At 38.7% G+C, this 14,913-nt stretch overlaps 1 protein-coding gene across 15 annotated transcripts in view; it reads left to right on the top strand.

The window, feature by feature from the left end:
* obscnb (obscurin, cytoskeletal calmodulin and titin-interacting RhoGEF b) overlaps positions 1 to 14,913 on the top strand; it is a 131,005-nt gene that overhangs the window by 95,609 nt on the left and 20,483 nt on the right. For 13 of the 15 annotated variants that reach the window (XM_041244678.1, XM_041244671.1, XM_041244666.1 and 10 more), the window contains 14 exons: positions 1,581 to 1,702; positions 2,046 to 2,243; positions 5,055 to 5,108; positions 5,729 to 5,827; positions 6,649 to 6,867; positions 8,149 to 8,212; positions 8,902 to 8,946; positions 9,645 to 9,715; positions 10,576 to 10,701; positions 11,757 to 11,816; positions 12,781 to 12,920; positions 13,200 to 13,400; positions 13,948 to 14,030; positions 14,394 to 14,567. In XM_041244678.1, the coding sequence (XP_041100612.1) occupies positions 1,581 to 1,702; positions 2,046 to 2,243; positions 5,055 to 5,108; positions 5,729 to 5,827; positions 6,649 to 6,867; positions 8,149 to 8,212; positions 8,902 to 8,946; positions 9,645 to 9,715; positions 10,576 to 10,701; positions 11,757 to 11,816; positions 12,781 to 12,920; positions 13,200 to 13,400; positions 13,948 to 14,030; positions 14,394 to 14,567 (1,656 nt within the window). The remainder of the gene's footprint in view (positions 1 to 1,580; positions 1,703 to 2,045; positions 2,244 to 5,054; positions 5,109 to 5,728; positions 5,828 to 6,648; positions 6,868 to 8,148; positions 8,213 to 8,901; positions 8,947 to 9,644; positions 9,716 to 10,575; positions 10,702 to 11,756; positions 11,817 to 12,780; positions 12,921 to 13,199; positions 13,401 to 13,947; positions 14,031 to 14,393; positions 14,568 to 14,913) is intronic. The other 2 variants (XM_041244667.1, XM_041244668.1) reach the window with 2 other exon arrangements.

The following is a 14,913-nucleotide window of genomic DNA, read 5'->3' as shown; positions in this document are numbered from 1 at the left end:
GAGTTCCCGCATGTGTGCACAGGGACCACATGAAGTATTCTTTAGTTAGTGCTCCAACTGAAAGCTAGGTTAATTTTGTTTGTTTGCTTTATTAGCAGTTGTTTCCCCACCGCACTGTAAGAAAAATAAAACCAACACCGGTTTTAAACTATAACCGTCACAATACAATTAGCAAAAGCACCTCCGCGCATCAGCAGTTTAAGTACAGTATACAAATGTCAATGGTGCTCAGTTACTGAGGACAACATATCAAAACAAGTCCTCGTGGTTAAGTACCTTATTATATGATCACAATTATGTTTACTCAAGGCTGCAGAATCCTATTTTACTAAAGTATACTTGAGAAACGATAGTCTCGTGAGGGTGCCTAGTTTAACTGCCGTGTGGTGTTATGTGTAATGGCCTTTGAAATTTAATGACATTACAGTACAGTATTTTACTGTCAGGACTACCACTGCATTTAAGCATCTGTGGCTTACTTATTTTCTGTTGCAATGCAAATCTCACAGTTTTTAACTAAGCGGAGATGCAAAGCTCTGCAATCCCCCTTTCCTCCTCCTCCTCCTCCTCCTCCTCACCGCGCTGTGTTGCAATCCCACTCGCTCTCCATGCATATCAAACAATAACACTGCTGTACTCAGTATGTATTCAATGAATGTGAATTCACTTTATTGAAACACAGTTTTACTAACAGAGAACTCAAAAAAAAACATACCTGTACAATGCAGTGGTGCAGTCACTGTTTGATTGCAAACAATGCAGTGTTTCCTTCATTATTGTGCAATCCACGCTGTGTACATGTCTAGTTACGCAATATGTGATCAAATTAATATTCAAAAACAGCTTTATTGGCTGTACACGTCATTCACTTGATCAAGTACCGTATTACATTGTGGCAAAGTGGTTTGCAGTGCGCAGGTGTAGAGGTGATGCAGTGGTCAAGACAATGACAAACAACAAAGTACTGGTGAAATTATGTTTTTTTTATAATCTAAAGTCTGATGACAACAGTAAAGAATAATGAGAACTGGCAACAAACAACAATGTGTATTGCTCAATTAAATCCACTGGTTCAGTCCCGAAACAATAAATATGGTATTTAAACACATACAGTTAATACAAACATGGTCACAAGTCCAAAGTGAGTGCTGTAGTGCTCGTGGTGAAAAGGGAACAAGTGCAGTGTTGCCTGGGTTTTGTGCTGGCCTGTAACGACAGCTCCGGATCGTGTTAGCCAACTTCCACCTAACCCTGAGAACGAATTGTCTGGCCATACAGTCCAGAACACTCTGTTCTCTTTATACAGCACCCTCACAGGTCGGGAGGGAGATTTATCACCAAGAATCATTTGGTCTCCATCACATACATGTACTCAGTTTGCCCTGAAATTATTCTCATAAGCGGATTGCTTGATTCTTACAAGCAGATCATTTAATATTGGTTAGTATAGGAATGATTTTGTCCCAGTGGTTTTGATCACTGTATGCAGTTGATTCTTATACCAGTGATTCTTATAAACGGAGTGCACTGTATTAAACAAGAATGTATTTTGAATCCTTTTTCTTTGTCTCGGTGTCCAGAGAGCAGGAGGGAGTGGAGTCTATGGCTGAAGAGGAGCAGCTTCCCCAGGTTTTGGAAGAGCTTCATGATGTTCTTGTGAGCCCTGGAGCCCCCATCGCTAAAATGCATGTCCAAGTAAAAGGTAAACAGCAACAAGGTTCAATAATGTATTTTTTTATTGTATACATGCTTTTTGGTGAGCTTGTGAGAAGAAAGCCAGACAGGCTGACTTTGAAGAAAATGAAAACATATTCTGGAAAAGACGATTTACTTTTTAAAATTTCTGTTTTACTTTTTGTCATTTAAAAAGACCTGATCCAAATGTACATGCATACTGAAATGCCAGCTACTACAATTAATTGATGTGTAAGTGTGCCTGTTTCCTCATACAGTTTCTGCTACATTAGAGTTTAGAGAGCAGAGAAAAAGACTTGATTAAAGAGTCCATTGTCCCCTTTCGTAACCCAGTCTCTTCCACTCTGCAGGTTGCCCTTCACCACGCGTGTACTGGTTCAAAGATGGGCAGCCCCTACGGCCCTCGGACAGGGTGCTGATGTCTGCAGAGAAAGGGCTGCACTCCCTGGAGATCCTGGAAGTCTCCAGAGAGGATGCTGGAGAGTATTCCAGCTACATCAGCAACTCAGCTGGATCAGCATACTCTTCTGCCAGGCTGGTTGTAAAGAGTACGTAAACAGGGGATAAAGTGGCTTTATGTTTTTTCTGAACTTAAGATAATCTGTTACTTTAATTTATGTGGATGAATATAGCCATCAACAAGGATACAGTGGGGACAAGCATATGCATGTCAGTCACACTGTAGAGTTTAACAAACTGCTTATTTAAATGTTATGAAACGTGTAAGGTTTTCCACAAATTACTAATACAGTGGCCTGCGAAAGTATTGACCCCCCTTGGCATTTTTCCTATTTTGTTGCCTTACAACCTGGAATTAAGATGGATTTTTATTTGGATTTCATGTAATGGACATACACAAAATAGTCCAAATTGGTGAAGTGAAATGAAAAAAATAACTTGTTTAAAAAAATTATAAAAAATAAATAACGGAAAAGTGGTGCATGCATATGTATTCACCCCCCTTGCTATTAAGCCTCTAAATAAGATCTGGTGCAAACAATTGCCTTCAGAAGTCACATAATTAGTTAAATAAAGTCCACCTGTGTGCAATCTAAGTGTCACATGATCTGTCACATGATCTCAGTATATATACACCTATTCTGAAAGGCCCCAGAGTCTGCAACACCACTAAGCAAGGGGCACCACCAAGCAAGCGGCACCATGAAGACCAAGGAGCTCTCCGAACAGGTCAGGGACAAAGTTGTGGAGAAGTACAGATCAGGGTTGGGTTATAAAAAAATATCTGAAACTTTGAACATCCCATGGAGCACCATTAAAGCCATTATTAAAAAATGGAAAGAATATGGCACCACAACAAACCTGGCAAGAGAAGGCCGCCCACCAAAACTCATGGACCAGACAAGGAGGGTATTAATCAGAGAGGCAACAAAGAGACCAAAGATAACCCTGAAGGAGAGGCAAAGCTCCACAGCGGAGACTGGAGTATCTGTCCATAGGACCACTTTAAGCCATACACTCCACAGAGCTGGGCTTTACAGAAGAGTGGCCAGAAAAAAGCCATTGCTTAAAGAAAAAAATAAGCAAACACGTTTGGTGTTCACCAAAAGGCATATGGGAGACTCCCCAAACATATGGAAGAAGGTACTCTGGTCAGATGAGACTAAAATTGAGCTTTTTGGCCATCAAGGAAAACGCTATGTCTGGCACAAACCCAACACCTCTCATCACCCCGAGAACACCATCCCCACAGTGAAGCATGATGGTGGCAGCATCATGCTGTGGGGATGTTTTTCATCAGCAGGGACTGGGAAACTGGTCAGAATTGAAAGAATGATGGATGGCACTAAATACAGGGAAATTCTTGAGGGAAACCTGTTTCAGAGTTTCCAGAGATTTGAGACTGGGACGGAGGTTCACCTTCCAGCAGGACAATGACCCTAAGCATACTGCTAAAGCAACACTCATATGTTTAAGCAACAGTGGTTTAAGGGGTGTGATGAGTCAAAGGGGTTTCGGTCTGTGATTCAGCCTCCCGACAGTAGATGGCATCAAACCAACTCGGGACTTCCCTTACCAAGATCTCGTGACCATGGCAAAAGTCATCTTTTGAGGGGCGGCACCTTGGTGAGGGGCGGAAGTACGAGTATGTAACTTCCAGCCACTGGAGTCAAGTGAAGGAGAAGGACACGTGTCGGTTGGGGATTGGTGTTCCACTGACTACAGAGGCGGGACATTACATACTAAAGGGAACGTACTACTGTGTTCGGGGTTGGTCCGAAAGTAAAGTAGGAGGAGTAACAGGTGAAGGGAGAGACTGGTTTTGTGCAGCGGGATTTTTTAAAATACTAACATTTCTTTTGTCTTTTTTTTGTTTATGTATGGTCACCACGAAGACAAATTAAAGACGAGTCATCAGTTTGTTTTGGATTCCACCCCTGCACTCCTTCCCTCACACCATTTTGTTTTTCGTTTGTTATTTAATCCTTTTGTTGTGTATAGAAAATAAAAATAAATTATTTTATTTCTGTACACATAAATTACTGTCTGGACATTCCATTTAATACACTCTCGCCTCACAAGGGGAAACATTTAAATGTCTTGGAATGGCCTAGTCAAAGCCCAGACCTCAATCCAACTGAGAATCTGTGGTATGACTTAAAGATTGCTGTACACCAGCAGAACCAATCCAACTTGAAGGGGCTGGAGCAGTTTTGCCTTGAAGAATGGACAAAAATCCCAGTGGCTAGATGTGCCAAGCTTATAGATACATACCCCAAGAGACTTGCAGCTGTAATTGCTGCAAAAGGTGGCTCTACAAAGTATTAACTTTGGGGGGGGTGAATACTTATGCATGCTCAAGTTTTCTGTTTTTTTGTCTTATTTCTTGTTTGTTTCACAATAAAAAATATTTTGCATCTTCAAAGTGGTAGTCATGTTGTGTAAATCAAATGACACAAACCCCCCCAAAAAATCCATTTTAATTCCAGGTTGTAAGGCAACAAAATAGGAAAAATGCCAAGGGGGGTGAATACTTTCGCAAGCCACTGTAAATCATAGTCCGTATGGCTGTCTGTCTGTCTCTGATGTTACACTTACATTTTTACATAAGTAAAGAGAACCGCTTATCCAATTTTGATTAAACATGATAAGGGCATTTCTTTGGCACGTTATACAAAGTATGAGAATCTAGGTGACCTATTTGTCTGTCCTGTTCAGCCGTAAAAATAAATAATAAAGTCTGGCTCGAAACAGCAGTTTACTACATTATACAAGAATATACCCTCTCCCCTATTATATGCAATTGGATTTACAATATGTTATGATTTCCTGACCAGTGATAACGTACGTGGATGCTACTATAATATTAATCTGTTTTATCCAAAAACATTTCTTTAAAGGTCCTGGAGAGCGGAGTGCTGAAGTAGGCAAACCAGAAGCAGGGAAAGCAAAGGGTAAATGTCATGATTGTCATTGTCATTATGAGAAGCCAGTGGAATGGGCTACCTAGTAATGTTGTTGAGACAGGATCGCTTAAATCCTTTAAGACCCAACTTGACAAAGTTCTGAGATCAATCAACTACTGGAATGGTCTCTCATTTTTTTCTTATATTCTTAATTACACTTCGAATGCTTTGAACAACTATGATTAGAATTATTAGTACTAGCATTTTGTTTCTTTACAGTTAATGACTTAGTCATTTATGTGGCTTTATAATGTTATACACACAGTACTAATGGTAATTTGTACCATACTAAAAATGACTTCTCTTCATTTTACATATACTTATCTGCAAAAATCAGTAATAACCCTCAATACAAACAATTAGAAACTGCTGTACTATGCATTATGATACTGAAGTTTGGTTTCTACAGCTGCTATCAGCATGCATTTCTTTATGGTAGTATATAGCATGGTTCGGATTCCAGGTCACTTCGGACTACCAGGGTTTGGATTAGCGAGAGTCTTCTGTATATTGTGTATATGTGTATAGTGTAGGTTAGCACTGGGTTTCTTTTTCACTGGGAACAAAGTGGGTTCCTACAGCATGCTGTTTAATTCTGTGCTCTGTAGGTGCTAAGCAGATGCTGGTTCCTCCACGCTTCCTGGAGAGATTCTCCAACAGGAGGGTGAAGAAAGGCTCCAGCATCACCCTGTCTGTGAAAGTAGAAGGTAAGGTTCTAGGGACAGCTGGGAATGTTCACGTTTCTGTTATTTACACATTTAGAGCCCTATTTATCAGTTTTAGAGATGATGTTTTTTTTTTTTTTGCATTTGTTTAGTCTATAGCACTTGTTTCTTTCTTTCAGAGTTTTTTTCGATGCATATGGTAGTTATTAATTATCATCTAATTAAATAACTTTCTTCTCAAAATTGCAATACTTGGGACAAAAGTTCAGTAAATCAAACCCACATGCTTGTTATTACCAGCGGAAGGGAATTAACATTCAACAGTGCAGGCGAAAGCAGCAAGCTGCAAATTATTATTATTCTTTTTTCAGGGTTTAACGGCTATGTGCCACATTTGTAAAATAACATTAGGGTATTAGGGTACTTTAACAAATGTACCAAAGCAGAATATCCCAAATATAAAAAAAAATACACTGTGTTGTATATAAAATAATACTATATTTAAGACGCATTGAATTAATGCTCACCAGTACGCAGACTTTCCCAAATAAAGCTCATAGAAACTGGTTTACTGGCTTACGAACTGGTTATCACAGACTAAAATTGTTTTGAAAATGCATTTGAACAACAGATAAAATATTCAATTAAAATATGCCTTAGTTCGGCTACAAAATGCATAAACATATGTAGGGGCTATTTTCAAAGGAGATCCGCTGAATAGTGCTCTATTATTTCAACTGTTTTTTTCTGCACCTCTGTTTTTCCCATCTATTGAGTATATTTTGATAGGTGAGATCAATCTCCCTATCCCTCTTCAGTATCTTCTGTATCTGTGAGATATGAGCTTAATGTACTTTCCTCAGGCTCGCCAGTGCCTATGATCACCTGGCTGAAGGAGGAGTCTGCGGAGGATGTGCTCTGGATCAAGCCTACGACGCCTGGCTATAAAGTGGCAAGCTCCAACATGCAACACAGCCTGATCCTGCTGGACGTGGACTCAGAATACAGTGGCATCTACACCTGCATCGCCACCAACATGGCGGGCCAGTCGATCTGCACAGCACACCTCGATGTGGTGGAGGGTAAGAGAGGACCTTCAACAAACTCACTTTAAACACTAGGACACACCAGCCACTCCCACATGTATCTGGATAGTCTAATTACCACACCAACAACATAGGTTTAGCCACACACATGGTGGCGTACCCATTTACAGGGGTTTATTTGTGCCAGATCGCACTTTATCCTGGATCCGGTACCTTTTTGTATGACAAAGTTTTCAAATGATGAATCATATGAAAAAGAAAAAAAGAAAAAAAAAAAGAACTCTATATACATAACATGTACAATGAAAAAAAAAAAGCATTTTCCTGTTCCATGGATTGGGTGGCAAAAATGTATATATAGTGTGAGAGATTTCACTATTTTTGAGTTCTTTAGTCCATTTTAAACAGAACCAGACACAAAAAATTGAATTTTGAAGCACTTTTGTGCCGTTTTTATCATTTACAGAAAATAAAAGAAAACTGAAACAAATCAAAACCCTAACCCCAATTTTGGAGCGCTAACTAAAATTTTTCTCAGTTCTACCTAAAATCAGACAGCTAAGCCATTTACTGATTAACACAAAATACTTTTACAAACACAAGCAAAAATATTTTACATTCTACCATTTAGGAACTACACAGGTCACTTCACAAACGACAGCCTCTATCTTCCCACAGGCTGGAGACTGCCCTGAAAAAAACATTTCCGCTTTCTTATATACCTGCCTTTCACGGCATCTCATTGGCTAGTACCCTTGGCATGGGGTACAATAGTTGACCAGGAAATAAAAAGTACCAGCATAACTGCCTTTTCACCTAGACAGATATCCTCGAGCAACCTAATTTAAACCACAAAACTTGTTTCTGTCTTTTTTTTGTAACAGTTCCCCATTTTCTAAGCACAATAAGGTTGGTAAGGGTCATAGTATTGGGAAATACCGGACCTTTCAAAGGCCCTTGGGCACTCTGGTATTGCCCAATACTGCCCACCCTGGAGGGTCTTATTGCTTACTTAAAGTATGATAGGAACGATTTTTTTTAAGCATAAAGTAAATGTTTCTTAAGGATGATTTCAACCACACACAAATATAAATTATAATGCATTGCATTACATATTTGCATTACCTTTTTGTTGACAAATTAAACCCTACCCATTCATAACTTAATGTTAACAGAAAACGAACAATATTTGTTAATTTCTTAGTAAGCTAATTGTCATCAGCTAATATACAAAGAGTGACCCTTAAAACAAAGCAGGACCAAGAACCGTAACTGATTTGCTCTCAGATTCATTGCCAGCTTGTGTTTGTGTTTTAGTGACAGAAGTGGACCATGTAGAAAAAGACAAGACCACAAAGGAAACCCACACTTTTACCCATGAGTAAGTGTTCATTTTCAATCACATGTTTACCCATGAGTAAGTGTTCATTTTCAATCACATGTTTACCCATGAGTAAGTGTTCATTTTCAATCACATGTTTACCCATGAGTAAGTGTTAATTTTCAATTCTGGGGATCAGAAACATGGATGGAGTGACAGATTACAGCTTGCTGTACTGTAGGTTACATGGCCTGATTTTAGCTAGACCATAGGATTGAGTTTGAACTGCAGTGCTGTAAATGATTAAATACCAGGAAGTGAGAGCAACGTTTCATCTCTTGCATTAGAGTATAAAAAAGATATTCAACAGAAGAAAAGCAGGGCCAGTGATAATAAGGTCAAACTGATCACTCCGTGAAGGATAGGCCTTTCCAATTAGACCATAGATGAGTAAGAAAATGTTAATTATCTGTAAATAATAAGTATTATAGTGCTTCTGAGTATGCATGTTTTACTGTAACTTTATCTGTTCAGTTTTCCCACGTTTTATACATAAGTTTTGTCAGTTTAATATTACCATTTTCTCAATACAGCATTGTACAGTAAAAGTATCCTGTAAAACCTGGTAGAACTACAGCAACATAACATATATGTTTTATGAGTCATGTTTAAGGATTGATGATGATGATCATGATACAATGTTTATGTAATTAAAAAAAAAAAAAAAAACAACAATCTGTGTTTCAAAGGATTGAAGAAGAAACATTAAGAGAAGTAAGAGAGCAAGTCAAAGGGTAAGTCCTAAAATAATGTTTACTGCTGACAAGATATAAGTTGAAGGATTGTTTTATTAAGATTTACCTACTGTCTTAAAATTGCCTGCATTTCACACTTTTTAACATTTAGAGAGTTACTGTTGGTATATAGAGATACTTGTCTGTCTCTCTTTAATTCCATGTAAACAGCTTTCCAAACTCCCAGTTTTACTTATATCTAGAGAAACGCTTATTCAGTTGTGATAAAACTTGGTTATGCCATTGTTTTTCTCAGGTTGTTGTGTATTATAATCTGGGAAAAGATGAGACCTGTTTGTTTATTTGTCTGTCTGTACTTCTGTAATATTTTTATGTGCACACAGTGGATGAAGGTCATGGTGAGTTTTTTCTCTTCTTCATGGAGCTGACAGATATAATTAGAGAATTTAAGTAGAATTATAAAATATCCTAGTCAGCAATATATGCAAATATGTGTGACCACATGATGTGTCATGTGATGCACTAGACCTATATAACATGTGAGACTATTCTGCAACAACCATGGAAACGTAGAAGGATGATGGTTGGTGCCTGTGTAATCAATTCATTTCTCAACACAGTCTGCATGGACCATAAATGTCTCCTGGGTATTTCTGGAACAGCATTATTCACAAAAGACCACACATGACAGCAGTTTGCTAACATGTACAGCTTGATTCTGTTCCTGTCTGTTTCAGCGTCCTGGGCATCTCTGTGCACCCCCCTGAGCCTGGTCACATCTTTGATGGTCTAGGAGGATCTAAAAAGGGTAGGAGATTGTTATTAACTATAGAAGGGCCATACTTACATAACTGTACTATAACTCTCATTGCTTCATTCATTACAAAGGCAAGTAAGACCAAGTTCAAGATCAAGTTTTGCATCCTCTTAGCAACGCAATATAATTTGGAGACTGCAAATCGAGCCTGTATTTATTCAGTAGTAAGGTTAAAATTATACAGCATATCTTTCCTCATTTCACCTGTAAATACCTTACAATACTTTGAGCAGGCAAACATGCCACTGCTCCAGGTTAACTAGGTAAGGCACAAAGGCGCCCTCGAGTGGCTCAGCTAGTAAAAGTGCAGCCAGGTGGTGTGCAGGGTGAGTCAAACAGGTTCGTGTCTTGGCTGTGCGGAGTCGCCAGTCTTCTCTGGGGATTCTGAAGGGGTTGTCAGATTGGCTGAGGCGTTCCCATGGGCTAGGCAGGCAAAACCGGAAGGGACTGTTTCTCCTCATCGTGCCACAGCGAACCCTATTGGCCAGGCACCCTGTGAGCTCAAAAGCAGACACCTGCAGTGCTGGCCTTGGTCCTCTAGAGGTCAGTAGCTTGATGACATCTGCTGTCGAGTTCTTGGGTGTAAAAGAGGAAGCTGGATTTGTTGTGGGATTGGAAAAAATATTGGACATCCTAAATTGGGGAGAAAAATAGGGTAACATAATTGGGCACACTAAATAAAATAAATAAATACATAAATTAAAATAGGTAACTTACCCATGTCACTATCATATGCCACTGGACTGCATTGTGCTAGACTGATAACTGCAGGAATTGAGATTCTTCAAGCACACGCAGCAATACATCACCAAAGTGACCATTGCAGTAAGTGGATTTATATACCTCCCCAGGTCTGCAGATGGAAGGAGAGATGAGCAAGGCCTCCTCACAGTTCCTCGGAGAGGTCGGCACAGAGGAGTTCCTGCAGAAACTGACTTCTCAGATCACAGAGATGGTCTCTGCCAAGATCACACAAGGTAAGTAAGAACCCCAAAGTTCCATTCCAACAATACTGGTGACATATACAATTTCACTTAATAACATTGTCTGTTAGGTATGAAAGCTATGGACTCAAGATTGTGATTGTTTCAAACGCAGTTAAAATGATACAAAGTAAGAACTTACGTGGACTTAAGTGTTCCAAAATGAACGGGTTTTATTATTCTTGCCACACTTGTTAAGGGCTTTGATAAAGAGGTTCCATTGTTTTGTGTTAAACTCATAACTAACATATGACTTCCTTGCATTGTTATGGTTATTGTAGTTTCAAAACAAAATCATGTTTAGTGGATATTAATTACATTCCACTAGCATTGGCAGCAACCTCTATGACTACCACACATGTAGGTATAGCAGAAAATATACAGTGGTTTGCAGAGGTATTCACCCTTACCAATAATGTCACATTTTGTTGAATTACAAATATGTATTCAAAACTGTAGTGGTTAAACTGAATACTGTTATATGAGGAGGTAAAAAAAAAATCCTGCTATATCTATATCTGCAGACCAATTGTAATGTTAAAATGCAATCAGAAGCAATGATTTCAGTCTGTTTATTGTATTTGCATTTTTATTATTATTGTGAAACCCATCTGAGCAAAACAGATAGGACCTAGATAGAGAAAGAACACATGAATGGTCTGTTTTCTGACTTGTATGCATTGTGTGGTTGTTGTATAGCATATTGTAAAGTTCTATCGGGTTGCATGTGAGTAATAAATAAATAATATAATCCACTGTAGGTCTTTGTATGAATGCAGCTCTCATTGGACAAAAAAGAGGCAGTATATATAGTTTTTAAATGTGATATTTTACTTGCAAATAAAAAAATTGTTAGAAGGCATGAAATGTAAAATCTTTCTGTAAAGATTTTACATTTCACACAGATAAGTATAGCTGTAGAGTAGTCAATTGACTCATCCTTGGGGCAAGGTGGCTGTCAGCCCCCTTGTCCTGTCTGTTGGCATCCAATCATCCATCTATCTATCTATTCATTCAGTGATTCATTCATTAATTCGTTTGTTATTCAGATAGCATAAGGAGGCGACACCCAGTGCTCCAGTGGATGAGGTCATGCCCCAACATATACAGTATGTATCTACTGTAAATATTAAGGCAGAAAGTACAGTAAAACCTTGCTTGAAGGCCACCTCAAAACTAAGACCACATTCTTACATCCCTGATTTGCCCCTATTAACATCAATGTAAAGTCACTCTCAATGTAAAGTTCACCTCTGTATTCAATATTAAGGCCACCACCTACAGTCACAAACGTCTGTTAAATTATCAACATTTTTTTTATATAAGACAGAATATTAGGACAATATGCATACAATGAAACTAAAATAAATAATATTAGTTATTCTAAATAAAGTGTTAATTAAGAACATTTTGAATGACCGAATACTCAAAACTCATTTCACTTATGGTCTCAGAAAGATTTTGTCCAAGGCCACCAGAGGTAAAAAGCAAAAAGGGAGAATGAACTGTGTCACCTTGTCCCTGGTCTATAAGGTTAGTTGTACAAGTGAAAAAAGGGGTAAAAAATGAATCCTGTTTTAAAAAGATACAACATAGAGAGCCTGAGAAAGTGAGACATGCATTGTAATAAATTGTGTTTAGATATTTTGACAGTAAGGCCTGACTTGAGTCCAGTACAAAAACAGAAAAAATTCCTTGTCACTTTAGCTGTTTTTGAACACAAGCCTCCCACAATGTAGGGCACTAAACTACCTCACCATCATTAAGGAGGAGACTGCTGTTTTATTGGGTAGTATCTTAAAAGCCCTTGAGTATTGCAATAAATTAAGTGGTCCAAACTTTAGTTATTTTAGAAGTTTTTAAAATGTTCATATTTAATTGTTTTTGAGCAAAAACATATCTAGAAAGAATGTATTTTGTGTTTGAACAATTCTGATCAGTGCTTTGTTTTTCAGAATGCAATTTAGGGTTAAAGTGAGAAGCTCAACTGCTCAGTGGGTTGGGTAGAGTACAAAAGCTATTTAAGGGTAGAGAATTTAAAAACATCTTGGACATCGCTCTCCTTTGTTCCAGCGTCTTTGCGTGTCCCTGGGATGGACAGCGATGACGAGTCAAAGACTCCCTCCCCTTCACCCCACCACGGACGATCCAGACCTTCCTCCGTCATCATAGATTCTTCTTCTGAATCGGATGAAGGAGAGGCCAGAGGAGAGGTAGGAGTCACAACAAGTTTGGTAGAAATGCCCTATTTTATCATTAATCCAAAGCATGATGTGAATAAAATTCTCCAATAATAACATTTCAAAAATAAAAACAAGGTTGACTGTGTTCTCTCACAATCTGTTGGTACAGTAGTTTAGTCACCGATCTGTGCATGTTCCTATTAAAAAACAAATTGATTTTTTAATGGAAAGAATTTTGTTTCTCCCCTTTTCACCCATGGAAACAAGATGTTTCATATTGGGTTTTTCTAACCTATTTATTTTCTGCAGATGTTTGATATCTACGTGGCTACAGCGGACTACTCTCCCGTTGGTCTTGATAAAGAATCCATCACTCTGAAGGAAGGGCAGTACGTGGAGGTCCTCGATTCAGCACACCCGCTCAAATGGCTTGTCCGAACCAAGCCCACCAAATCAACACCGTCCCGCCAGGGATGGGTCTCGCCGGCTTACCTCGACAAAAAACTGAAGGTAACTTATGTATTTCTGAAAAGAGATTTCACCCCTTAATCAAATGCATAATCAAACTATACTGTGTGTGTGTGTGTGTGTGTGTGTGTGTGTGTGTGTGTATATATATATATATATATATATATATATATATACACACACACTTCTTTCATCTACGCACTTTATTGATCATTTGTTTGACCCCCCTCTCCCCTGCCTCCACCTTGCAGCGTGCCTTGTCTAGGGGGTGGTGGCCTCAAGTGCCACTTGTCCTGCCCTTTGGCATTAGTTCTGATCTAATTCATATATTTCATTCATCATAGTTATGCCAGCATATGGGCAAGACCATGAGCCAAATTCAAATAACACTCATTTACGGGCATGTTTATTTGTCAATTCATTAAACCATTAATTTCATTCCATTTGTGGTTGTCCCCTTTCTGAATTATTTATTCAGTTACTATTCAGTGTCTGATGTAAGTTTATGCAATAATGCAATGTATAATTTTCAAATTACAATAGTCTCTCATAAAGTAAGAAAGGTGCTAACCTGTATCTCCTGTTGCAGTTATCTCCGGATACCCCTGCAGGAGAGGCCCCTGAGTTCCCTGGAGAGGAGGTGTCTGAAGAGGAGTACAAGAGAAAGCTCTGGTGAGTCAGCAGGTGAACCTCAACAGGGTCCTGCCTTTAAACGCCCTGATCTAACAATACCGACTTTCCACATGATCTAACAAGACTTAATACAGTTTCTATTGGTTCTTACACGGTCATAACCAGTGCACTACACAGCAACCGAACATATACACTTATTGTATATTAGAATGAGCAGGCTTAAAAGCAAAACTGTATTTTTTTACACTGGCAGTAGACTAAAATGTTAAAGGGTCAATGGATAATAAGGAGGGTTTGCATTATCCTTTAATATTACATTGTATGGGAAAAGTTTAGTTTTCTTTCAATGCTACGTGTTTATACATGTGCAACACTTAATTTATCCTTTTTTTTCTTTAATAGCCATCTTATCGAGGAGTTAATAAACACTGAAGAAGAGTTTGTGAGGGATCTGGACTTCTTTGTGTCTCATCACCTGCAGCACATGGACACAAGCCCTGACATCCCACCAGTCATTGCCAGCCAAAAGGCAACCATCTTCAGGAACATTGATGAGCTCAGTATCTTCCATAGCAGGTGAGTGGCAATCACAAGAGAACAATAAAAGGTCACAATTGCTTGAGTGTATACCATTTTTCTGTTATTTAGCATTAGTATTGTAAATAGGACCTGGTATTGCCTTATCTATAACGTAGGAACAAGCAAAGGTGTCCCTGCCAAGTCTTTGCTCCTTCATGAACCAGTTGAACTAAAATCCATATTTTAGTTAGTTAGCTGTTTAATTTGACCTTTGAGTAGAATGGCCCTCCACAACCAGAACTGGGAATCTTTGGACTAATTCACTGCTGTGCCTGCGTTGTAGGAATAACCACAGGGCTATGATTACACATACAGCAGTATAACTGTATAGTGTAGGGTGTGT

Source organism: Polyodon spathula, chromosome 3 (assembly GCF_017654505.1).
Source record: "Polyodon spathula isolate WHYD16114869_AA chromosome 3, ASM1765450v1, whole genome shotgun sequence".
Lineage (NCBI taxonomy): Eukaryota > Metazoa > Chordata > Actinopteri > Acipenseriformes > Polyodontidae > Polyodon > Polyodon spathula.
The sequence above is the reverse complement of the archived record's forward strand: the minus strand, read 5'-3'. Positions and strand labels throughout refer to the sequence as shown.